General features: G+C 36.6%; 1 protein-coding gene across 4 annotated transcripts in view; it reads left to right on the top strand.

Annotated features, from left to right (window-relative positions):
• ESYT2 (extended synaptotagmin 2) overlaps positions 1 to 25,121 on the top strand; it is an 81,528-nt gene that overhangs the window by 10,354 nt on the left and 46,053 nt on the right. For all 4 annotated transcript variants that reach the window (XM_069859314.1, XM_069859313.1, XM_069859316.1 and 1 more), the window contains exons 2-4: positions 18,043 to 18,084; positions 19,027 to 19,161; positions 20,951 to 21,027. In XM_069859314.1, the coding sequence (XP_069715415.1) occupies positions 18,043 to 18,084; positions 19,027 to 19,161; positions 20,951 to 21,027 (254 nt within the window). The remainder of the gene's footprint in view (positions 1 to 18,042; positions 18,085 to 19,026; positions 19,162 to 20,950; positions 21,028 to 25,121) is intronic.

The following is a 25,121-nucleotide window of genomic DNA, read 5'->3' as shown; positions in this document are numbered from 1 at the left end:
TCTCTTGCACGTGTGGCTAGGAAGATGACTTGGTCTAGTAATCAATTTTATCATGCAGGCTAAATTTATATTTTAAAATGTTGTGTTCCTTGCCCAATGACTTCCTCCTAAAATACTTATACTAGGAAAAGAACACTTTTCCACCTACCCACTCTCTGCCAGTTAAATGTCGAGTAGCAGCCAGGAAATGAGAAGAATGTGTTGGGCAGGGGGAAGAAAAAAACCTGCAGTGTTCAGTCATTTGACTTGTACACGTTATAAGAACATTTAGTAGTGACTGATTAAATTGTAGTATTTTCTTTTTCTCTATTTGTTAATGATAGTCGTTATTTTGGTTTTTATTTTAGGGAAAGCATTTGGGCTTTTGAAAATGTGTGAATGTGTGCTTTTTTTTCTTCTTAGGGTGTGTTAGGTATGAGTACTGTGTTGATGTTAATGTGCCTGGACTGCCCATATTCCTTAGAAACAAGAAAACTGATTTTATCAGTCTTGTTCAGAGAATGTTCAAATATTTACCTGGGAAATGGGTAATAGGAAAACTGTGGGATACCAAGGGACAGTCTGTGGTGGTTCTGGCTGAAGACATACTGGCTTCTATCTTCAAGTGAATTTGGAATGTAGAATATTTGATAGGTATTTTGTACAACAGTTTTTGGCGTAAAAAGTTGAGACATTTGTGCTTGAAGTGAAACTCTGCTAAAGGAATAGAAGTGATTATAACTTTTACTTACAGTAGCTTCAAGACATTTATCCTTGACTGTAATAACATTGATTCACATGCCGTGTCCTCAGGGTGCAAGCTGAAAAACTGAAGGATATCCTTTAAGCTTTGATTTATTGAGAAGCAATAGAAATGTATCCGTTTGTCAGAAAGAGGGGATTAGTTCATCAGTATTCCTAAAATTAATGGATTTTTAAGCACTGACGTATCACTTTGGAATTTCCTCTGCTGTAAAGTTATGATTCTTGATTCCCATGTAACATAAGCTTCCAGCTTAGATGTAATCTGTAAAAACTTAGAAGGTAATTTGCTGTCTTGCTTGAGACTTGCGGTTCTTGGGGAAGTTGTTTTTTCTTCTGTTAACTCGGTCATCTTAGGGGTTTTCATTTGTCCTAGTTTTTCTTCCAACAAAGTGATGAACACCAGCTCTACTTTCTCCTGCTGTGGTTGTTTGCATTGCTAGGCATGTGGAAATAACATTTCTATCGGTCATACTCTAGCGAAGAACACACTGCTTAAGTAAGGCTGTTAAATTGCAATCTCCCACTGACTAGGTGAAATGGAAAAACTCTCTGGTTTGGAGCAGCTCAGGTTAGTCAGTGACGTGGGTTTGTGATCTCACTATTTTAACTGAAAGTATGAGCTCCTGTGAAAACATTGAGAATGAAACATTGAAATACATATCCTGAGGACTGGTTTTTTTTTTTTTCCAACGTAATTTATAAGTTACTTTTAATGGCAGACATTTCCATAGGCAAATAGATCTTCAACTATTGACTTAAAACAAAACTCTTCCATTTGCTTAGTAAAGAAAACATGTCATAGATGAATGTTAAACCTTCTTAATATTGTATGTCCTAATGATTTTTGAAATGCATTGAGCAGAGTCAGGACTGCATCAGGTGCACCAAATAACACATGGCAACAAGAATGGTGGGTTTGCTTTCAACATCTCTTTGATGCTGAAAAGAAAGAAAACCTTCCTTTTTCTCTCAGAGGCTAGTTGTACATGGAAAAGCCTTTACCAATTCTTGAAAATACTTTTTTCAGATGGAATTATATAGTTGCAAATTAACTGCTATTTATGCAGATCTCTGAAAATAACTGTGGTATTTCACTCGAGGGGTTTTATTTCAATTTAACTGTCATCACTGCATTCTTCCAAACTCAAGTGATGTCTTTTGCAAGAAAGCTATTACATGTGATGAAGAGCTGTGTACAGATCGTAGATGGCTGAAAATCTGTTAGTTGTACTGGGCTGGGATTCAGACTCAAACCAACATCATCAACAGCAAAAGCCAAGAAAAATATTAAAATCTATTTACAATTAGCACACAGTGAAATTTGCTGTAACAAAGTGAAACGTAGATTTATCCTACTGAACTTGGGCACGTCATTTCAGAGCTATAAGTCTCTTTCTGCCATCTGTCTTTAGTCAGTGGGAAGGGATGAGCTGATTTTTTTTTTTTTTTTTTTTTTGCAGGAGGTCTCTTTTGTCTGTATAATGAGAACATAGAGTAATGAGGTCACAACTTATTGCTACTTTGTACGTGCCTAAATTTAGCAAGCGATAATGTGGGCTACAGCTGTTAGATTTTAATTAATACATGTAGTAAATATTCTGTTGTAGAACTTCTGAAAGAAATTGTTAGCACTGTGCAGCAGCACCTACTGTAAAATCTGCTGAGAGTTTAGGATCTTAGTGACTTGGCTGCATATTTTACTCCTTGGATGTGCGCAGACATTAACCTCTCCAAGATAAGTGCAGGCTAAGGAAGGTTCTGCTTAGGAGCAATCAAGTGAAGTGGTATAGTTACTTTGGCATAGCCATGGGCAAGATGTATTGAAGGTTGGGTTTAGGGAACTGATTGACTGGGTAGTTGTTTATTTGCAGTTCAGGTGGCTGTCTTTAATTGACAGGTGTTTCTCCCCACTTATGGAATTGATAGTCATTTTATTTCTAGACACAAGGTGTTTGGTTTCTACTTAGAGGTAGGATTTGTTGAACTTGAATTTAGACATATGAGTCTGAATTAATTTGAGATAGTCTTTGATCAATAGAGCCGTCTTTAGAGGAGAATGTTTCAAGATGGCAGATGTATTTCTCTCCAGAGGCCCTTATTTCTCTCTATCAATGATACAGTAGATATACAGTGACTAGATTATTCTTGGACACATGAAAGATAGAATTTTTGAAAATTTTGTTGATCACCAGTATTTGAATCTTCTAAAATGGAAGCCTTTGAAAGCCGTACATAGTTAAAAAGGATTGCTGAGATGGAAAAAGAGTCTTCCTGTTGTTGTGAACTGCAACCAGGATCTAGTAGGTATGATGTGTTCTAGCTATACGCTGTGCAAATATCCAGAGCGAGGCAGTAGGTGTGGATTAAAATGCAGAAATAGTGAGCTTAAGTATCAGTTATAAGCACCTCAGTCTTTAAAGAGTCTATTGTGTGCTTAATATTATATGGTTCAGTTATAGGCAGTATGTAAGTAGCTTGCTACTCCTGTCATAATTAAAGTAGTATTGATTTATGATGGCTATTTTTATTAAATTGGCAAGTGAAAGAGTATTAACTGAGTTTGGGTAAAGAATATTCAAGAGATCCCCAAATGCCTGCGTTATCTTCAACATTGATGATAATCAGTAACATGAGAGAAGTGACAGTTCTGCTGCCTTTATAAAAGGAAAAAATATATCCAACTCTCCTTTCTTCACTTTTGCTACCTCTCAGACCTGTGTTTCAAACACCCAGCGATTCCAGCTATATCATGCTAGAATGTTTCTCCTCTGCATCCTAGAAAATACATCACTCAGCTGCTTGCTACCCATCATTTGTTTGAAGGGCAGTAACGGCCTTTATACGAGGGCTGGTTTCAGTTGTGGGCAGGTGTCATCATGCAAACGCTTCCTGAGCATAAGCAGTGGTTGTGTGTACAGAAACAAGTTCTTGTGGTTCAGGTGCCTACTGGACTGGTTATGCTGCTTGAAATCAGTGGTGGTGTAGAAAATCTTTGGAATATACTGAAGATGGTAGTTTTTCCACTGTTTACTTTCCACTGAAGGGCTGGCTTTGTAACTGCTTATGTAAAAACTACAGTATATTCTTTCAAAAATGTAAGAACAACTCTCAATATGCAAAAAAATAACTGAATTGACATTAAAAACAGAGAAATGAAAATGGAGTTTTATTTAAGACATATATTGCCAAACATTAAACTTCCCAAACATCAGGGGAAGACAGATTCTTTACTTTCCAAGTGTTTTAAAAAATAGCCTAGCTTAGAAAGAGGTTCTATGTTTCTTAGAGTTTATGATCACTTTCCCTGTTTTTAAGATGGAAAAACTCTTTAACAGAGGCTGGATAATGTTTTGATGCAGAGCACTGTAAGACAGTGGTTTTGAAAGATGGTATCAGTGATGATTTGCGGTCACAACATGGTAGAAAATGTCTGCGGGAATCTCAGGGGATGTTTCCTGGAACCAGGTTCTGCAAGAGCTTTGGTGGGGTGGAGCGTTGCAAACTAACAGCTGGGCTTTTTATTTCTGTTTGGTCACTTGTATTTTCATGTTTACTAGTGTTGTATTAAAAGATGTCATTTTCCTGAAACCTGGTACTAAATAAAAAAACCCCCAAATATTGGTTTTATATTCCAGATTTCCTGCTAAGAGAACAGTATTTTTATCTTTTTTTCCCCTAACCGTGTACACAAGTCAAAGGATAAACAGGACCGTCAAATATGTAGGCGTGTTTTAACTAAAATATTGCAACATGTATTGGTATGTTGGAGAAAAGGTTCTGTATGACCTTCGGTACTCATTTACTCCTTTGCTTCAATTCCACCTGAAAGCCTGTCTTCCTTGTTAAGTGTAGTCTTTGTTAAGTTGCAAACTCGAGGGTGCCTACCAGGCAGTATTCATTTGTTTGTGGGCGATCACAAGTCCTGTAGAGCTGCCAGCAGTTTGTTTTGGTATTGAATTCACTTTCGGAAGAAAATGATTGTACAGTTTTAGAGAGGCACTGCAAGCACACTTTGTCCTCCTACTTCTTCCGTGTGTAGTCTAGAACATCAACTTCTTTAATGTGAAATTGTGTTTATTTCCATTTTTTTACTATTTTAAGTGAAAATTGAATTCATCAGCATCAATGTTAAGACTCGGTGCTGTGTTGTCAATGTTTTTAATGTTGTGTTTATCTTACACATTGTATTCACAATCCAGGACAAAATTGTATATGTTCTGTCCACCTGCTGAAGGATTCTTTGTCAAAGCATGTTGAATTAGTGGGAATTTGGCAGCTGACTTGGTTTGTACCAGGATTTTACTCAGATGTGCAATTCCAGAATAAAAACATAAAACTTTACATGTATGTATGAAAAGCTGCTGCTCTTGACCTTTCCAGAACATTTGTCTGATGGTGACTGTGTGGCTGACAAATTATGGGTCTTGCAGATGTGCAGCTTGCTGGATGTTGCACTGTTCAGATGCCATGCATGTCAGTCCGGGAGCATCAGCATGCACGTTTTCATTGGAGGAGGCAGTTACAGTAGTATCCTTTCCTGCTGCAGGTTTGATTTCAGTACACTTACTCTGCTTTTTCTGAAATAGCTTCTTGGATAAGAGGTGCTAAGTGCAGTCATGGGACAGGTATTCCAGCTGGAAGATAGGCTGTCAAAACAGATCCACGGTTTTTATGAGTACAGGGTTTGCAGGCTGTAGGAACAGATTGAAGACATGCTTGTAAGACCTTTTCAATATATTATGAAAATACCTTTTCTACTTCAAAACCAATTTATATTACTGGCTGGGGAGTTTTATTTGTGTTGAACATAATCTGACATTTGATGACGATTTTTTCCTCTAAAGTACCGTTTGTTGCTAATACATGGAATCAAAATAGTAGGGCAGATATTTAAGGATGAGGATAGTAGTTAATTTAGTTGGGAGGCAGTCTGGATTTTGGTTCCACCTTGTAGCTCAGGCATGTGATGTGGAATACCTAAGTATAGAAACTTGGTTTGGCAGGGAGTGCTTCAGCGTTATTCCTTAGCAACCCAGCCTACCAAAAACACAGAGCTGCCCTTCCTGGTGTGTTCTGAGAAATGGTAGCAAACTCCATGGTTTTAAGGTGGAGTTTATAAACAGAAATAGGATAGTGATGCCTAAAATTGCAGGGGATTGGAATTCAGTGGTCAGAGTGTTTTCTGGTTAAGTATTTTATTGGTCTTGTATTTTCAGCATGATCCTGCATAAGGATAAGGGCTGTCCTGGAAATCTAGAGCATCAGTTTTGCCTTAAACTTACCTGATACAAAGGAATTTATAAAATGGAAATAATATTTTCTTTCTGCCCCCTGCAAGGGCCTGAACATTTTTGGGATAGGAGGGTGACTAAGGGTTACAGGCACCCTTTGCTAAGAGGGTGTGCAGGGAAGGATAGCTCCATAGTACTGCTTTGTTTTTTATTATTCCTTCAATATCATTTCTGGTTCCTGTGTTCCAAAGCAGGATCTTTGATCTCTAGTATGAAGTTCCTCTGTTATGTGTTGTCAATGAAGTGTGTGCTATATTTTGAGTATCTGTTTCTAACAAATAACACTGTACTGTATTCATTGTGAAATAGAGTCGGGGGTAGGGGGGCAGAATTGCTTTAAAGAGAATAGAGAACATGATGTGAATATTAGAAATTTTAATATGCACAAGATTATTAGAAATATTGAGCTTTGTATAAGAATCTGGTTAAATGCTTGAATGGAAGAACTATAAAGAGTTACACATGTAGGTTGTCATCTGATGCCTGGTGCTATCAGATTAACTAGGGCTTTTCTCCCCACCATTTGTTATCACTATGTTAACTGAGACCCTGATTAAACATTGCCGCTCTTTTTGATTTCACATTATTAGAATGTTCTGGTTTCTGTTACTTTCTCAGCAGAGTTTTACAGTTTCAGAGGGAATTTTTCACTGAATGTTCACAGGTTCAACAAAACTGCCAGATAGACTGTACTCTTTATACTTTCTGTATTTTATATAGTAAGGTTCTACTGTTTCAGCTAGAAATGATACAGGAGGATTTTAAAATGCCTGTTATACCTTGAATAAGTTCTGATTATGCTTAAAAACTGTTTTAATACTAAATATAAACTCTGTCTGGGTAGTACTGGATGCAGTGCAGTACGTCGACGTTAATGTTCCTTAGATGGTATTAGGATTTGTCAGATTAGGATTCAGTCAAAACATGAATGTGCATATATTTTTTTTTTTAGTGCAAGAACTAAATAGTAAGCAGGTAGGAGCTAAATAATGAGCATATTCTATAGACTTGTTTGACTTCTTGGGCAGATTAATTTGCATGCTCTGACACTGTGTTTTAGCTTGAATACTACAAAAAAAAATATTCAAGTTCTCTCTTTTGTTCTTTTGTATTTTCAAACACAAATTTGCAGTTTGCTCACCCCTAAAGAATAAAAAGCAACTGAATTATATTTATATTGTCAGGGTTCACACAGAGTTGTTTCAAATGTATTGTGATTTACTGGTTACATTTATAGGTTAACCTTTTTCCTTTTTTTTTTTTTTTAAATTTGGGATTCATGCTAAAATGCATGTGTTGAGTCATAGGAGATCATTTACTTTTCAGTAATTAGCTACTGGTAAGCCAGTTAATGATAGGGAAGGAAATCTAATCTTCCTAAGGAAGAGGACAGGCAGTCCTGCAGAAGGTGGTCAGTACTTCTTGAAAGGTTGTCTGTCTTGAAAATTAATGTCCATTTTATCCTACCGAGAACGTCTGTATGATTCCCTTAGAGGGACAGGTTGTGTGGTCCAGCAAGTGTTAACAGGAATGAGACCTCCCTAATGAGGGAACCTCAGTCTGGGTGACTTTGAGGGTTAGTAAAGTGGGCAGTGGGTCAGTGGAGTGAAAGGAGAAGAAGCCTTCAGTGTTTAAGTCTAGACGGCAACAACAAGGATGGTTGACAGTTTGGTGCGGAGCCCAGCACTGCTTTTCATAGCTGTAGACAATTCAGAGGATAGTGAGCTGTGCTGCAACACTGGCTGTAAAAGCTATTTTGAAAGCTAATATTTAGCAGTCCAGAGGGGAAAATATTTCTTCTGTTGACTGTCAAGAGAGCAAGGCGCTCTGGCATACACTAGAGTGGGAACATGTCTGGATTCTCAAGGGAACTTGAAAAGGAATTTGTTATACAGACTTAAAAATACAAAGGATGTCACATTTTTGCAATGTGACAAATGGAAAATAAGGTGCTAATGCCTTTATAAAATTTTTAAGACCTGAAACCTTGAATTTCAAGGTGTTAAGACTTCATTTGTGAAAGGAGGAGATGGAATGGAATTACTTTTGAGAATAAAAGGGTGAAGTTGCTAACATTCCAAAAAGTAGTACTGTACAAGGTTTTTCAAGGGGTAAAATTCAGTGAATCCTTACAGCTGTGGTCCTTGCTGCACCTTTCAGCAGTTTAAACTTTTTACCATCTGGCTCTCTGCTTTCAGTAATGATTGTAATGCTTGTGGGAATTTGGAGATGTGCTAATGTGGGCTGTCATGAAATGTTTGATTTTGTAAATATTGTTTGCACTAGGTGTCTATAACCTGGTGTGACAGCAAGGCTTTAAGCAGTATGAATCCAGTTCTTGATATTTTGCTTGTACAGAGTGTTATGCTCTTCAGTTTTGTATGGTTTTTTGGTTTTTGTTTTTTTTTTAACTAGTCCTGGTCTTTAATTGGACATCAGCATGTGAAATACAATTGTTACTGCTATGAATGCCCACTGAAGGCGAGGCTGGGAAAGGGCATCCTGCTGTCATAACAGTTGATAATGAATTCTAGCCTTCTGGATAAGGAAGTAGTCTAGATAACGGCACTATTGTAAATGTGGGTATTAAGTGATCGAAATGTTAAACCTAGGCTCTTGTGTTGCTTCACTTCTGAGAAGTGCTCAACATCACTTCTGTTCCCGTTGACAATTCAAAAGAATGGTGAATGGTTAGATGAAGAATGCCTTGAAATATTTTTTTTTAGGAGTCTTCCACTCCCTGTAAATGTGAAGATTGCTGTCTTTTAGTGAGTCTTTATTCTTGATGGGCTCTGAATGATTGATAAGAATTTCAACAGTGTCAGTGACGAGTTGCCCTTTAGCAGGCCTGCCAGGCCAGACACCGGTAAGAAATAGGGGAAAAAGTATGTGTAGGTGACTTGTTAGGTCTGGATGGGCCTGCATGCTGAAACTAATGATGGTTTTAGTCCTTGCATTTCTCGTATGTGCAGTGATTTAATAACTGCTTTTAAAGGTAAATCTCTTTATATGAAATATAAAGGATTTTTTATTATTACATTTGTAATGCAGTGCTCAAACCACAACAATGTTAGACATTTTAAAAATTGAAGTAAAAAGCCTAGCAATCAAATTGCGAACGGTATTATTTCATTTCCTCAGTATTTATCATGATGAATTTTTTTCTTATAGAGAAAGACTAAGGCAAGGTGAATCTTTTTATTTGATGAAATCAAGTCTTAAAGGCTTTATTTCTTGTTTTCAATAACTTATTTTGAGTCCTAGGAACACCCTCTGTCAAATTGCCCATAATGTGCCAGATTGCTGAATTACTTATCAGAAATATTCCACCCTGGGAAGCAAAGATCTTGTTATAGACATGGTCCAGAGAAAAATACTACCTAGATGTGAAAAATGTCTTTTTCTATCTCAGGATGTCTCTCTGAGGTTCTGCATGTGGAGTCCTTGAAGGTTCCTGCAAGTTAATGCCCCCATATGAGTGATTGAGGAAAAATTATAAGATCTTCTAAAATGAGAATATTACAAGATCTTCTTCAGTGATAATAAAGCAGACTGTTTCCAGAGTTGATCTCTGTATTGAAGTCTGAGTTATGATACATAATATTAGCATACTAGTACTTGGAACTGGATGGTCTTTAAGGTCCCTTCCAACCCAAACCATTCTGCTTGAGGGTGATTGTGAAATAGGTCTGCACTAAGAACATGAATCTGCGGTAGAGGACTGAAGGCTTTACAGATTTCTGTTTCTTAGAAAGTGCAAACTTATGAGGAAAGGAAAGCTATTTGTTTCTCCCTAGGAAGCATAATATGCTGTGTTTCAGGTAGATTCTGCATCCAGATACCAAAGAAACTCATGGCAATGTATTTCCAGATGTTTGGAAGGAAATTGTGTAACAACTAGTGGCAAAGCAAGAAATTTTTTGTTTGTGTTCTTTAGGTGATTAAGCTAGGGTGCTGGAAGTTAATGATGCTCAGCTTTTAATTTCTAGGCTGAACGGCTTTCCTTGAGCTGGGGTTGCAAAGGCTGAGTGTCAAGCTAGAAGTAGGATTTCCCAGTTCCCCTATTTACTGGCAGCCTACTGTTCTGTCATTCTTCCAGAGCAGCTGCTTATAAAGCCTATCCTGGAGGATTTTGTTATGGCAAGCTGTGGCTAAGTAGGAGGTTTCCGAGTTAACCGTATTGCAGCGTGCTTGATCCATCTTTGCAAAAATAGCAGCACTTAGGCAAATTTTATCTGGGTTTTGTACTTGTAGGACAAGTCACTGAAAAGTAATAAAAAGTTCTTAACAAGCCCTGCTGTCAGTTTGAGTAAAGCGTATTTAATAGATGCCGAAGGGAAAGGTGTACACAGAGAAAATGAAGCTGCTGTGCTTTGTAATGTCTCAGCAACCTTCAGCTCTGAATTGCATGACTGGCTTGTGGGCTGCCATTTCAGTAACTTCGGAGCTCTGGAGCCTCTTTTAGTCAGGGCTTTTCTTTTGCACATACTGCATTATTTTGCATTGTGAAAGACATTTTCCATAGAAGTTAGAGGGAGTGTGCAAGTGAGAATGTTCTGGTGGTATTGCAGGGCTGCAGAGGGGTGGATTCTGAATCCACAGCTGCCACAACTTTGAGCTGATTGGATTTATGCTGGGCTGCTAGCAAAAACCAAAGTATTGTTAGTTTTCTAGATGCTGTTCCAGTGAATTTGGTAATGAGAAAGAAAACAGTGATGACATTCTGAAGTACAATCTTACATATGTATGTATATGTTTTTTTAAAGTGTAAGCAAAGTAGCATCTTTGTATTAATGGAATGAGAAAAACAGGTATGTTTATGGTCATTGATAATTTTTTTTTTAAAAAAATTGTTTTGTATTTAATTTTATGTTTCAATTCTACCACAGCAGAAAGGTTGGATGTGAGATCCCTCTGTGTAGTTTGGGCTTTAGTTAAATTCAGTAGCGTGTGTATGGGTAGTGGTGCCTTTTCTTACAGTGCTGCTACTGTTTGCAGCATTTGATGAAGACCTGTTTTATGCCATTTTAGCCTGACTTTACAAAAAACAGCATATGTGCTGCTGGTTGTTTTCCTTGCCTCCCAGATACGATATCTGCAAACGTATGTTAGGAAATATGTCCTTCAGGACATGTGAGGATGCTGAAGTATCCTGTGTATGTAAGTTACTATTTACTCCAGGTTTGAACTGGTCAGTAAATCAGACCTTTCTTTCAACCTCAAGAAGAAGGGGAGAGGAACAGCGGCAACAGAAGGCTGTGATTAAAACTTTCTGCACCATATAAACAACCTTAGTTTTGTTACTTAAGGTATATTAATTTTATTATGGCAGCTTTCTTGTGTTAGTATTGAAACCTGGAGGTATTGAAAAGTCATTCGTTCCAGACTTTCTGCAAGTGCCAACTTGTTTTGCGTTTAATTGCTGTGTTGTTGAAAGGATTGTTTTTCACTGGGATGCGCTTCCTGACTGAAAACACTGGAAAACTAGAGCTAAATGGCTGCCTGTAATTTGTTGTGGCTCTTGGGACTTGCTGAACTGATAGCAGCCGTTCATATGGCATGTTTTTGGAACATTTGGTGGGATACCAAGTACACCATACTTGTCTCATAGGTGCAGATCTCGCTCAGAGGGCATGTAATTCCTTTTCTTTTTTTTTCAAAAAAGGTTTATTTTATTTTCCTCTGTGTTGCCCAAATACTTAAATGGCTTATGTTCAATTTATAAATAAGTACAATCCTTAACCTTGCCTGGCATTACAACTGTTTCTTCCATTTAGATATGTGTCTACTTTTTCCAGTATTTACAGTTACCTCATTTACCTCTGTAACTTACGGTCTGTGGTGGTTGTGTTTTGGTTTTGTTTTTTTTCCATTTTATTTTGTAATGTTCTATTATTTTGCTGTTGTTGGTTCATCAGCAATTACTATCAAAACCTGTGCAGCTTATTTTATATAGTTTTCAGTTTTAGATTAGTTATACTGATATACTCAGGTCCTTCTAAGTATCGGCTTAGGAAATACCCTCTGGGCTTTGATAGTGTATTCAACACTGATTTTCTGTATTCAGCCTGGACATTACATATGCACTACACCCCTAATAATTCTCAGTGAAACTATTTCAAGAATCCTTGTTTAATCCCCATTCTGAAAACATACAGCGTCTGTAAGGCTGAATATGAATTTTGCTGTGCAAAGGCTAATCACTTTAATATATTAAAGACTGCAAACACAAAATCCATGCTAAAGCATGCTGAACAGAAACAGAATCGGATGACAAAAAAACCAAAAAAAACAAACGGAAATAACAGTTGTTTGTTAATTTACTAGTGAGTGTCTGTGATTAATTGCAGCATTTTTTAGGAACCTTAAGTATTAACAATTTAATTTTTGCTTTCAGGAATACTGAATCCTGCAGTTGTGCAACAGTAAATATTTAATGTGTTTTTCCTTCAAATTCAGAAGATATGGGAACTGCGGTATTTCTGGGGTTGAAGTTATGAAAATTGATAGGATAACCCTGGAGGTGGATTATTGGCATAACAGGAGAGCACTGTCTGCTCTGTCCTCCCATCCATCCCCTCTTCTTCACATCCTATTAGGAAGGTTGTCTTCCTGTCTGTGTCTGAGGATAAGCCTCTTAGTTGGTGTTGAGTAGCAGAGGACCCTGTGCTGATTCCTCTGTGGAAAGAAGCAAATACTTCACCTACTGATGATCCTCGTTTCTTCAGAAAAAGAGGGGGCTGCTGCCTGGAATACACAGGATTAAGCCATTAACCCTGCTTAGCTCTGTTTTACCTAGAATGTCCTTTGGCCAGCCTAGCCTGCTTTACGGACTGGAAAACCCTGTCAAGAGCAGCTGTTAAATTGAGCTTGAATATCACTGAGCAACTCTTCATTCTGTTCATTCTGGGATTCTTCTCGATGCTAAGTTTCTCTGGCCTTTTTGAGCTGCAAGTGCAGTAAATTTAGAGAAATTAATCTGACAGTTGTAATTCAAAGGTTTGTTTAATTTTGGTGTGTGTCTTTTCTGCCACACCACCTAGCTTTAGGCTTAGTAGTTAAAGAACTGCTCACAGTGTGCGTTTGGGAGGTGATTGAGAACACCTATGTTGGGCTTCTGTTCTGAATGTCCTGTGGGATGTTCTCCCTGTCCACTGAAGATGCATGAAGAGACTATGAAGACTTAGTGCAATACCATTTTCAGTCCTTGCATTTAAGCTAGACAGATGAGCTTCTGTTAGAGGAGGATTTGTGTGTGTCATTTTAGCTTTCCAAAGTAGGCAGAAGGGATGGATCTCTAATGTAAGAGGTATTTGTGAAATAACTAGAAAACTGGTCAAGGGTACTTAGTTACATCATAGCTGTATCAAGAAACTTGGTTATAACCCGTGACCTTCTAATTAAACAAAAAGTTACTGATACAGTTTCTTTAAGATTTTCATCTTGAGCAACAAGTAATTAAACTGTGCAAATGGAAGGACATAGACATAAGCTAAGTAAAGCTGACTCGTAAGTATCTGTTAAACATAACTATCATAACACATTATTTTTTGTGTACTCTGAAATAAAATTCTTACCTTTTATCCTTGGATGCGAATAGAAGGGGGAAAAAAGCCAGTATATGGTTGTTGGGGGGGTGTTGTTTTTTGTTTGTTGGGCTTTCTTTAAATCTGAACTGCTGTTATTGCTTCATTTTTTTACTTTGCTGAAATACGCAATTCACGAGGAAGTGATTGGTTTGTAGAAAAAAAGTTTTCACTTTATGGAATACTCTGGTCATTAGCAGTAGCTTTGTGCTTTCCATGTAGGTGCCATTTTTGTTGTTTCAGTTCATGTAAAAAATACTTAGGAACTATGTATTGGTTATGTTAATTAAAGTTAAATATAATAAGGGTTGACTGATAAATGTCTTTAAGGATGGAGAAGGCCACAAAGATAATTTTAAAAAGAAGTGTTTTACAGTGAAGGGATCAGTGAATAACAACAGCTACTCTGCAACTGGTATTTTTAAGTAGGTTATTAATATGTTATTCCTGAGAGTGGTTCACCATTACGCTTAGGAGTTTGTTGTAACTTCATTCTTTATGATTTTTCTTGTCGATGCTTACTTTTAGTGACATTTATGTAGATAATGTGAACCCCTCGCCCTCCATGTGAACAAATAATTGTATTTAAGGCAGCAAATTTGCACTCGAAACTGATTTGTTATAACTTACTGATTACTATTTGACTTTTCAAGATTTCCCACCAAGCCTTAGTGTTATTCATTAGTATTTGTTTTCTGACCATGTTTGCTTAGAAAGATGCAGAGGATAATCAGACTAGAAGAATGAGTTAATTTAGCCAATATGAAGAGCGTATATAGAGACATGGGTAATAGAAGAATTATGGGTAAGAAATGTTTCTGCTATTATTACAGAAATAGGAGCTTGTTAGTGGTTTTCTTTTGTCCCTCTTCTTATTATCGTTCTAGACAGAACAAAGAACTGCATTCCTTGGCTTCTTTCTGGTGTTTTATTGATCATTATGAAACCCAATGTGTTCTGAATTGAGTTTTTGACAGGGCAGGATATGGGTGCCTCAGAAATAGGAAATAAATGCGAGGGTTGTTTAGAGCTGAGCACAAACAGTGATGTGAGAAAGCTATGTCATGTATTTTTAATGTACAGAATCACATCTTTTGAGCACTTCCAATTATCTTGCAATATAACTTTCAATATCAGAACTTTCCTGGAACATGTAATTGTTTTGGTGTTGAACGTGGTTGTTAGGATATATCTTACTACAGTTCTCTCTAGTTATACTTTCCTTAGAATGATAAATAATACGTGAAGTAGCTGAAATGAGACATTGCTTATGAAACCTGCATGAGCAATTAAATAACAGAAACCAAGTCGAAAATGCTTTTTGTCTTTGCTGAAATCTTGACTGCTGTCTCCTTCCATCATGCTTGTCTAATAGATTTTATACAGGAGTTAACAGATTTCGCACATCAGTTAGTCTCATTTCTGTTTCTGGCCATAAAATAAAATGTTAGTGCAGTTGCCACAATGTTCTTCTGTCATTCCTAAGTGATCCAGAGTACTGGCTTCTGTCCCTCAGGTTTTCCTCGGTTGTCTTTGCTTAAGGTTGTGTTTGATATCAAAAACTCTTAAAGCAAAATACAATGTTGCCATTAATATTGCAGTCTCCTATATCAGGCTAAAAATTTATGGAAATAGATAGATTGATAAATGTTTATGCCTTATTTTCAGCCTACCTGGCAGTGAATTATCTAAAGATTAAATAAGGCTCAACTTTTGATTCAAGATTGGCTGGATTAAAAATTTCAGAATCTTGAAGATTGTCATCTTTTCTCTGTTTCTGATGTCAGAATAGAAACAATACGACTGAACTATGTTAAAAGAGGAATGAGTAGGAAAGCAAGGATGGAAAAGGGAGGAAAAACAGGAATGGAAGATGTAATTCATTGTATTATTTGTTTCCTATGGGCAACTGTAGAAGGAAACCCAGCTTTTATAGTTAAGGAGATGACGTAGTACTTACTCAAATAACAGTAGGAGCGCAATAGGTGTGGCACATTATAACAACAAATAATTATTAAATCTCTGGAAAAATTAAGAATCTTATCTTGTTAAGCAATTTCTTAAACACTGTACAATAGGTAAAGTTCAAAATTAATAAATTAGTGTATATGATTAGGTATTAGTGTATGTGGCCTCGTCTTTGTTCCTCAACATATCTGAAGTGATTCTGCATGGTTGAGGACTGAATGTGAAGGGTGCTTGGTGGATGCATGAGAAGGTAAAACAGGAGAACTTGTTTTAGTCTAGTCAGGTGTGTTTTATGGCATCCATGGGCCTGGTGCGGGGAAGCTGGTCTATGCCTTGGGGAGTTTCTGCCCTGAATGGGGGAAGCTGGATCGCTCTATGGAGGAAGATGAATTTCATCTGGGCTGAGATAATATTTAGGATGGGAAGTCATTCTCAGTCTAGTGTGGCTGTCCTGTTGATGTCAGCTGGATACTTGTGCAAAAGGTTAAAAATGAGTTGTGAACGTGGTAACTCTCACATACCTTGCATTACTTGCAGGAGACAGATTTGATTTTAGTATTTCCATGGATTTTCTTTTCCTTTCCTCATCTCTGTGTTTAATTTGTTCTTTCATTTTAATTTATTTTGTTGCTGTTCATTACAACAGTTGTAGTTCACGTTCTTCCTTATATGGAACAGCTCTTGAAATATTTGTGTTCATCAAATATCATGCTTAAGAGAGAAGTAATTAATTGAGATTTGGCACATATTCCATATGCAGATTCAGAAGGAAAATATTTTGGGAGAAAGATCAAAATGTTGCTTATTAGCATCAGGGTTAATATAGTGTTTGTTCTTTTTGTTCCTTTAACTTTTTGACCACTGAAAGCAAATTGAGAACCTTGAAAGACAAAAGCCAAGTATTAACTCTGTTCAGCTATAAATATATGCATACAGTAATTGCTTGTGTTGCGTATGCCAAAAAATTAAATATGTTTTTATTTTTAAGAAAGAAAAAAACCTCACACAACCCTCTAAATACTGACTTCTGACATTCTACTCACCATAATTTTCTTGGAAATCAATTCTTAATAAATAGAATATTATTATATAGTTCCAAAACTGCTCCATCCATTATTAATACTCTATTCTTTGAACTCACTATACAAAATAAATCCTATTGAATGTTACAGTCAAGCAGATCATCAGTCATTTTTGTGCCACTTAAAATGTTTTTGCTAGATACATACTGTACTTGAAACAAGCTATGGACCTGGGAATATTGAGAAAGGAACAGACCAGAGAAATAACTGACGATATTGATGATGATGTAGGTACCAATCCTCCAGCATAGCTAAACCATAGGTGTGTAGATGAAATTAAGGACAGCTCTGAAGGTAACTTGAGTATATTCAAGAACGTGTTAGTTTTTATTAAATTCTTGCATTAACAAAGCTAAACAAAGCAGTCTTCAAATGTAATTTGTTGAAAAAACAATTTAAAAGTATGTATTTAACTGACTGTTCACATTTGGGATATGTGCATAGTAAAAACCAGTAGGCACTGCTGTTGGAACCTGTGGTTCAATCTGTTACGCTGTGAAGAGATTAAGACTTCACAATTCAGTTGAGACAAAAAGTCAGTATATGTAGGTCACAGTTTTTTAGTGTGTTCAAAGGCTCTTTGTGTTTCAGATGTGTGATCTGCATTTTGTTGTAGAATCTGTTCCTTTCTAAAGAAATTTTTAACTCCGCTTCTGCTGAACTGCTTCAGGTTTTTATTCTGTGTGTGTTAAAGATGTAAAGCTACTTGCCACGGTCTCCTTTCTGGAAAACTGCATCTGTTCTTCCAGCATTTAGCTGGTATCCTGTTGTGATCTGTGCTTTCCATCCACGTATGTGCAGTCATACTTCTGTCTCCAACTGACTTCTGCAGTTGTTCAAGAAAACTTATTGCTAAAAATGTCTTTTGAAGGGCGTTTGGCAGAGCTTAAATGCATATTCTTGAGCTTCAGCTTCACTGATGAAATGTTTCTAGCCATGATTTATTGATACTGCAAAAGATCTGGCATGAATGAAAGGAAGTAGAAGTGCTGTCAGGACTCTTGACAGTCATGTGCATCATGTTTAAAGCCCCTGAAACCTAAGAGGTAAATTTGGTTGACATTAGCTGAGTCACCTATGCCTATTATTCTTTTAGTTCATTTATGGTGTTAAAGCGATTCTTTATTCCACATGCCACTAAGTACATGCTTTGACTTGTATCTGTGTAGCTTAGAAATGAGTTCACACTTTATTTGCTTAAATTCTGAAATTCTTGTTAAGAATGTTAACTGCTTAGTATGTTGGTCACTGTAAACACTGCTCATAGGGAGGTCTTTAAGCTTTCCATGTATTATAAATGACTGGACACGATTAACTAAAAAATATTTGATATGCATATTAATTTCTTTTTCTTGGTGTGATTTTTTTCAGGTCCATTTTCCAGACACAGAGAGGGCAGAATGGCTTAACAAGGTAAGAGTAATCATTAGCATCACTTCCAAATGGGAAGGAGGAAAAGGGAAATTTGAGATTAAAACAAAAACAGTGAGGCAAGAATCTGAGAACAGAGCAGTTTTAACTTTCTATGCACTCAAAGCTTCTGGTTGTTGATCTATTTAGTCACAAGAAAGATTAAATCTATTTTCATGGTCTTGAAATTGTGAGCTTTGGAGAATGACATTAAGTGGCATTAAGATAATGACAGCTTTAATTGTGTGTCAGTCATAGCAGCTGTAAACATAGTCTTTTATGTTCTACTTGGCTGGGATGCTTTCCAGATACTGTTGGTTTCTGACCTACAATCTAAAAATAAAGCAATTTTGCAGTTTTGATTTGTATGTGTGAAATCTAAGATGTAGATCCATGTAGCTCGGGCTTTAAGAAAGATTTTTTTTTTTTTTCATTCAAAGAGCATAGAATAACGTGAGTTAATTAGAAAATAGTGAGAAAAAATAAACAATACTGACTTTTTCAGTTATAACACTAACGGTATTGTATTTTTTTACATTTATAAACCTTATGCATGTATTTAAGAAATGCACTAGACCCATTTTCTGTTTTTCCTTTCTTTACATGCAAATAACATAACCCTTTTCACTCAACTCCACAACATTCGGCATCAGTGGTGAAGGCATGTGCATTTCTGGGATACGAGAAAAAAATTCTTAATACTGTTTTTATCTTCCTCCAGAGCGTCAGGTTTCTGCAAATGTATAAAAGACACTACTGAGAATTCCAGAAAACTTAAATGCATGTAAAAATGAACTAGTTCTTATATAGGTAAAGAACCATGTAGAAAATCTGCATGTTTAAAACTGTACTAAATTTCTTACCTATGGCTTAAAGAATATTTTAGTTATATGTGAAGTTGTGTTCTATGTAGATCCCTTATTATTATTTTTTTTTTTTCCTTAGACTGTAAAACAGATGTGGCCTTTTATTTGCCAATTTATTGAGAAGCTCTTCCGGGAGACCATAGAACCAGCAGTAAGAGGAGCAAACAACCACCTCAGTACCTTCAGTTTTACAAAGATTAATATTGGTCATCAGGTCAGTGTCTGGTGAAGGTTTTTTTAAGAGACTCTGGCTTACTGTTTTCATGTAGTCTGTTTACATTCACAAAAAAAATTTTCTTGGTAACACTTGCTAGTAAGCCTGATCCTGGTTTCTGTTGTAACACTAAAATAAAAATATGCGTGGCTTTTTTAGCAATGGCTTCATTTTCATTATTTGTTTTTTTTCCCGGCCTTAGAATTAGGAGAAGGCTGGAAGTATAGTAACTCCTAGTCAAGTAAAGAGCTCATAGCAACAAGATTTTAGTAATGTTCATGTGATGCTTCACATTAAGTAATCAGAGACTATTATCCTTTTGTTGCCAGATGGTCCATGTGCAATTACCTTTCTTGTAACAGATGAACTTTTAATCATGTAATGTACGGAGTCCAATGTCAAGGCTGCTGGCTCAGCCTTCCAAAGAACCGCACATAGTATAGTATCAAGGAGCAGATAGGTGTTTAACTTCTTTTTGACCCTGTGAAAGAAGGGGTCTTAATATGTACCTTTCGCATGCCTGCAGAAGAGCCTGCTTGACCAGTTCAAGCTAAGATATAAGTCACTTCTTGCAGTAAGTTGAGCACTAATTACTTTTACCTGTATCATCCCAAACTTTACTTCTATAGAGAAGTAGTTTAGCAGCTTTTTGTGAAGCTATCTTTTGTGTTCCTCTTGCTTGTCGTAAATGGGATTTTAAGTAAGGATTTTTTAAATATTTTTTTCTCCCCCCTTCCCCTGAGTGTTAGAAGAACTGAAATTAAGTTGCAGTTGCCGTGGAGGGAAATTATTTTTCTCTTTGTGACTCATGTATACTGCAGTTCACTATGCTTTACTGCATCTTTTATGTGATGGTACTTTTTGGTTTGGTTTAAGTTGTAACTCCTTTTACACAGGGTTTCTGTCCTATTCTAGATACAACTGTGTTACAGTAGAACAGCATTCCTTTTAAGCCCTACTAATTTTAAGTTGAGTTTAAATTAGCTTCCACGCCACTGTATGTTCCTGCAGCTGGACCTGAGTTATGTTGGACATGAGAAACAATTTTTCTTACTTTCTTTTGCAGCTTTGAGTTGCATCCTGTGAGCTGCACAGCCCCAAACACAGCGGAAATCCATTTTCCTTAAATTGCTAAAAAGATGTAAATAGAAGTGTGGCTTTTTTTCCAAAAGGAAAAACTCTAAATGTGCCAGGAGGTGGTTCTAAATAAGGTCATCCTCTCCCACCAGTATTTGATGAATGTTTGAGTCTTGAGAGTGTTTAATTGTTATCTCTTGTTTCTGTATGAAAGGGAAAGTGTGAGCACAGCAATCTGAGAAGAAAGCACAGAATTATTGGAACAACTTTTTGTGGGGATTATGGATAATTTTCCATTCATTCCGACTAAATTCCACTTACGGTAGCTACATTTTGGGGAATTAAATTTAGCTTGTTTTAGCTGCACAGAAAAGAATGCTTTGGGAGTGTTGAACACATACTATTACAGAGAAATGATATGTTTATTGGTGGAGGGGGAAGGTTGATGTTGAATCTTTGGTTAGTCTGGAAATCCAGTAGCCTAAGCCTAGGGTAATTGCTAGAAAGGTTGTTGTTGGGTGGACCTAGCAAAGTAATTTTTACCCTTGAAATACCAAGTTGGGCTAAAATGATAGCTTTTCTTCACACATTTGTTTATAGTAAATGTTTAACTTCAGGCATGAATATGCATTCACCTTTACATTGAAGTTAAGTGTGTAATGTGATTTAGTTCAGTAGAATGATCCAACTTCCACTTCCTTTGTTGTTTCAGCCTCTGCGGATAAATGGTGTAAAAGTGTACACTGAAAATGTGGACAAAAGGCAGATCATTTTGGATCTTCAGATCAGGTAAACTTTATCATAATTACAGTGGTGCCCATGTACACAAATGTAATTAGTTCTAATGTGTATGAATGGAAGAAGGAACTGCATGCTGTAAGTAGCATTTATCTGAGGGAAATACTATGTCAGCTCAGTGTACCTGCATCATTAAAGTAATTTTGGTTAATAAAAGATATTTTCCAAAGCTTAAGCACCGTCTTTGAATTTTTTTTCTAAGGTTCTAAAACTTTGCCATGAAATTTAGTCTAGGCTAAAATTTGGGATGCAACATGTATGGGTTTTTTACTTTTCTCAGTTACTTATTTTTTTTTCTAAGCGCAGTATTAGAAGAGGAGCACGATAGCTATGAAGTACCTTTGCTTGTATTGCTAACCGTAGTAAATTAATGTATTCTGTAATGCCAGAGCGACTGTGCTTCATTGCTTCAGGTTTCTTTGCCCTTTTATTATGACCCCTTTTATATAGGTTATAAATAGATCTCGCAATGTTTGCCAAAGTCTTTCTCAACACACTTTGCAGCTAGAGAGTTTTTTTGAAGTTCAGTCAGTGAACTCAGCAATATTGTTATATTTGGCCATCCTAGGTATGTTTAACAGTGACTATTTTTGCCAGATTGAAGCTTGGGGAAAGGCTAGATTTGTCAATCACTGATGATCCACAGCCTTTGGGCTTCTTGCTGCTTCCTTGGCAGTAACCAGGCCTCTCAGGTTTTATTTTTCAGAGTCACTTCCAAAGTTTGGATTTGGTTATTACTGATTTTGAGTTATTTATCTAAAACTCAGCTATGTTGCCATCTGTGCTCCTTTGTCAAAGCTGGGCCGAGCATGAGAAGATGCTGCTGCATCCTTTCCTAGTTTTCAGACGGGATTGAGGGCTGTGTCTGTGAGCAGGGTCTGTTCTTTATTGAATTGAATCACTTTATTTCTGTATGAAGAATATAGCTACTCAAATTGGGGATTGGTGTTGCTGGACAAAATACAGCAGTATTGTCTCTCAAGAATTTGTTTCACTGGATAGATACTGTTAGCTCTAATGAAGAAGTTTCCTCCAGTTTTCTCTTTGTTGCCATTTTTGATAGCAGCTGTGAGAACAGCCTCACCTCTCCAGACTTAAGCCCTCAGGAAAACAGTCTTGTCTGACTATCGTCGACACAGTGCAAATAAATTGGTTTTGAGAAACTATTTTTGAGACGTTTGAGGGGCCAAGTCTAACAAGACCACTTTTTCGCTTAAAAGCAGAATTATTCTCACAGCAAGAGAGGGCGAATCTAGTGCTTCTTTTTTTCTCTTGCTCATCTTCATGAAGTAGGTTGGGACAGAAACGCAAAAAGGATAACAGATTTGCACACAAATTTGAGGAACAAAAAGGATAATAGGTTTGCACACAAATTTGAGGAATAATGTCCTATTACTTAGACATGAAGGAAATTTTTACCCATATGTCTCACTGTGTTACTTTTCTGCCTTCTTAAATGACAAAAGCTGGATTAGAATCCAATCTAAAAGACTGAAATAACTTCCTTGAAGTGGTATAGATAATAATCCTGCTGAGTCAGCTACGTGCCCATTTATGCTTCCAGGAAGAAAATGGAAATAAGAGAGCTATGGAGTGACTATTATAGCTTCTAGCAATTAAGTCTTAGACAAAGCTACCATGATAGGAAGTCTTGTTTTTGTATTTAGGGCTTGTCCATGACACCTGCTCATTGGGAAAGGGCTCTTTTCCAAAGGCTTATACTTATGCAAGAATAAGACAAATGGCACCCTCGTATCAATTGATACGGTTTGATTTTTTTTTTCCCTTGTATATTCTCTAAGGGTCCGTCACTGGGATTGTTTCAGTAGTAATGGGAAGGAAGAACAAGAGTCTCTGGAATAAAGGTTCTTGGCATGTTTAGATACAGAATTATGTACAGATACCAATGCTAAACTATTTCTTAGGGAATCAGCTTTAGTTGAGTCTTGCAAGGTTATAAGCATTGGTCTTACCACAGGAGTGAAGTCTCTCCTCCAGAGTACGTATCCTGTGGATTTTAATCTCCAGTTAAATTAGTTTGTTCTAGTTTTAATTTATTTTTAAGTGTAAAGTTAGGAGCTTTCTATAAACCCTTAATTCCCTAAATACTTTCTAAGCATTTGTAGGAATAGCTGTACAAAGTCAAGTGCAGGGGATGGTGGCAGGAGGGAGGGGAAAGAAAGATGTCATTTTATTTATGTATTTAATTGTTATTAAGTTTAGTGATTCTTTTAACAATCTCTTTTTATCCTGCTCTTTCATCTTTGTAGCTTCCTTTAGCCCTTCCTGCTGTCAGTTGTTTGTGACAGGGTATATGCATTTGTTTCGGACCTTATATACAGTACATTCAAGTAGTTTGAACGTGTCTCCAAAACATTACTTCAGTATTTTTCCATCTTCCTTGACTTATTTTGGGTTTTGCTTTTAAGTTTAATTGCAAAAGGAATGTTTTTTTGGTTTAGTTTTTATTGTTTCTGCAAGGATATATGTTATGGTCATTGCTTCAGGGTAGTTTCCAGAACATTTTGAAACGGGTCTAATGCATCATGCAGGATCCAGTTAAGAACTTTCCTCTTCTAAGTTGCTTGACTAGCTGATCCACAAAGCAGTCATTTGAAAAGGTTTTTAAAGATTCAATTTCAGGACCATGTTTGCGAAGGGAATGCTTTACCTTTCTCTCACTGATGTTGAGCTTTGTTAAAATCATAAAAACTCATGTTGCAATTTAAATTTCCAGTTTCATGTGACAAAGATGTGCATGGGAAAATTTCTAGCTACTTGAGCAAATGGAAAGGAACTCTAAAACTGTTCACAAGTAGAAGTCTTATGTTTGTTAAAGTGCACAAGTGTAGTAAACAGGGAAAATTAAAGGTTATGGATCAGCAGAAAGAAAATGACTGTCAAATTAAATGTCAACTGTAGTAAAGAAAGCCAAAAAAGATTGAGAGATTGAGGAAATACCTATTAATAGCGTACAAATGAGGTTTTTTACCTCATGACACAAAAAATAGAGGTGCTAAAAGAAAGTTTTAGGCTGCAGATTTGAAGACATTGAAATGTTTGGTTTTTTCATGTGCCATGCTTGAATGGAGAAGCTTGCTACCATTGTGCTGGGAGAAAAGACATAAAAATGTGGTTAAAAGACCTTCTAAAAAAATGGTGTGAAGTACAGAATCACAGGTCATTGTTATCTGGCAAATATGGGTGTCCTGTTCTTTGCTTTTCTTCTCGATATCTTCTATGAGCTACAATGACCACATCCTGTGCTTCTCATCTGATTCAGTACTGCTGTTGTTATGTCCTCATTAAACTGTAATCTATCTTAATGATCTGTCTGTTACAGGGATCGTACATTTCTGGGATATTATGACCTGAATGTATGGAATTTGCTTACTAAATGAGCCTTCAAGTTGTATGTTATGTTACAGTGGAATTCTGTACGGCATTGACTGTTAATGGACCCAGCCAAATCTCTTAAGGGATAAAACCATGTTTAACTTTATTATAAAGCTATAAGTTGTTTGTAACTATTTTTACTTCAGTTTGTCATCATGTTGTTATGGATTTTCAGAAGAGCATGTTGCTTCCCAGTCTTGATAACACAAATAGTTTTGATGCTATAAAGTACCAGATTGAGGTTTAAGTTGCAGGTTTTAATTGACCTTGCTTCTGTGTCATGTTGTTATGCAATTATATATGTGAATGTGTATTTATATACATATATCTTTACTACTTTTATATATAGTTACATAGGTAAAAATAGAGATTACATTTTACATTGTGTGTTAAAAATTATATACCTATTTTTAAACTGTACAGTCACATTGCATTCTTTCCAGGGACAGCAATGGTCACCTTCCTTTCACATAGACCCCTGACATGTTGTTGTCTTTGTATTCCCCAAACTTGTCATCGTATCAAAATGATTCTGCGTAGTGCTATCTCTTGAGTAGTCCAAAATAAATCCAGTGTCAGATGTTTACAAGAATGTCTTAGTACTACTGTTTTATTTCTTTTTAAGGGATTGATAAGGCTTGCATTTGCTTGAAATCCAGGGGACAGCACCATCACACATGAGCATAGGA

Source organism: Phaenicophaeus curvirostris, chromosome 6 (assembly GCF_032191515.1).
Source record: "Phaenicophaeus curvirostris isolate KB17595 chromosome 6, BPBGC_Pcur_1.0, whole genome shotgun sequence".
NCBI lineage: Eukaryota > Metazoa > Chordata > Aves > Cuculiformes > Cuculidae > Phaenicophaeus > Phaenicophaeus curvirostris.
The sequence above is the reverse complement of the archived record's forward strand: the minus strand, read 5'-3'. Positions and strand labels throughout refer to the sequence as shown.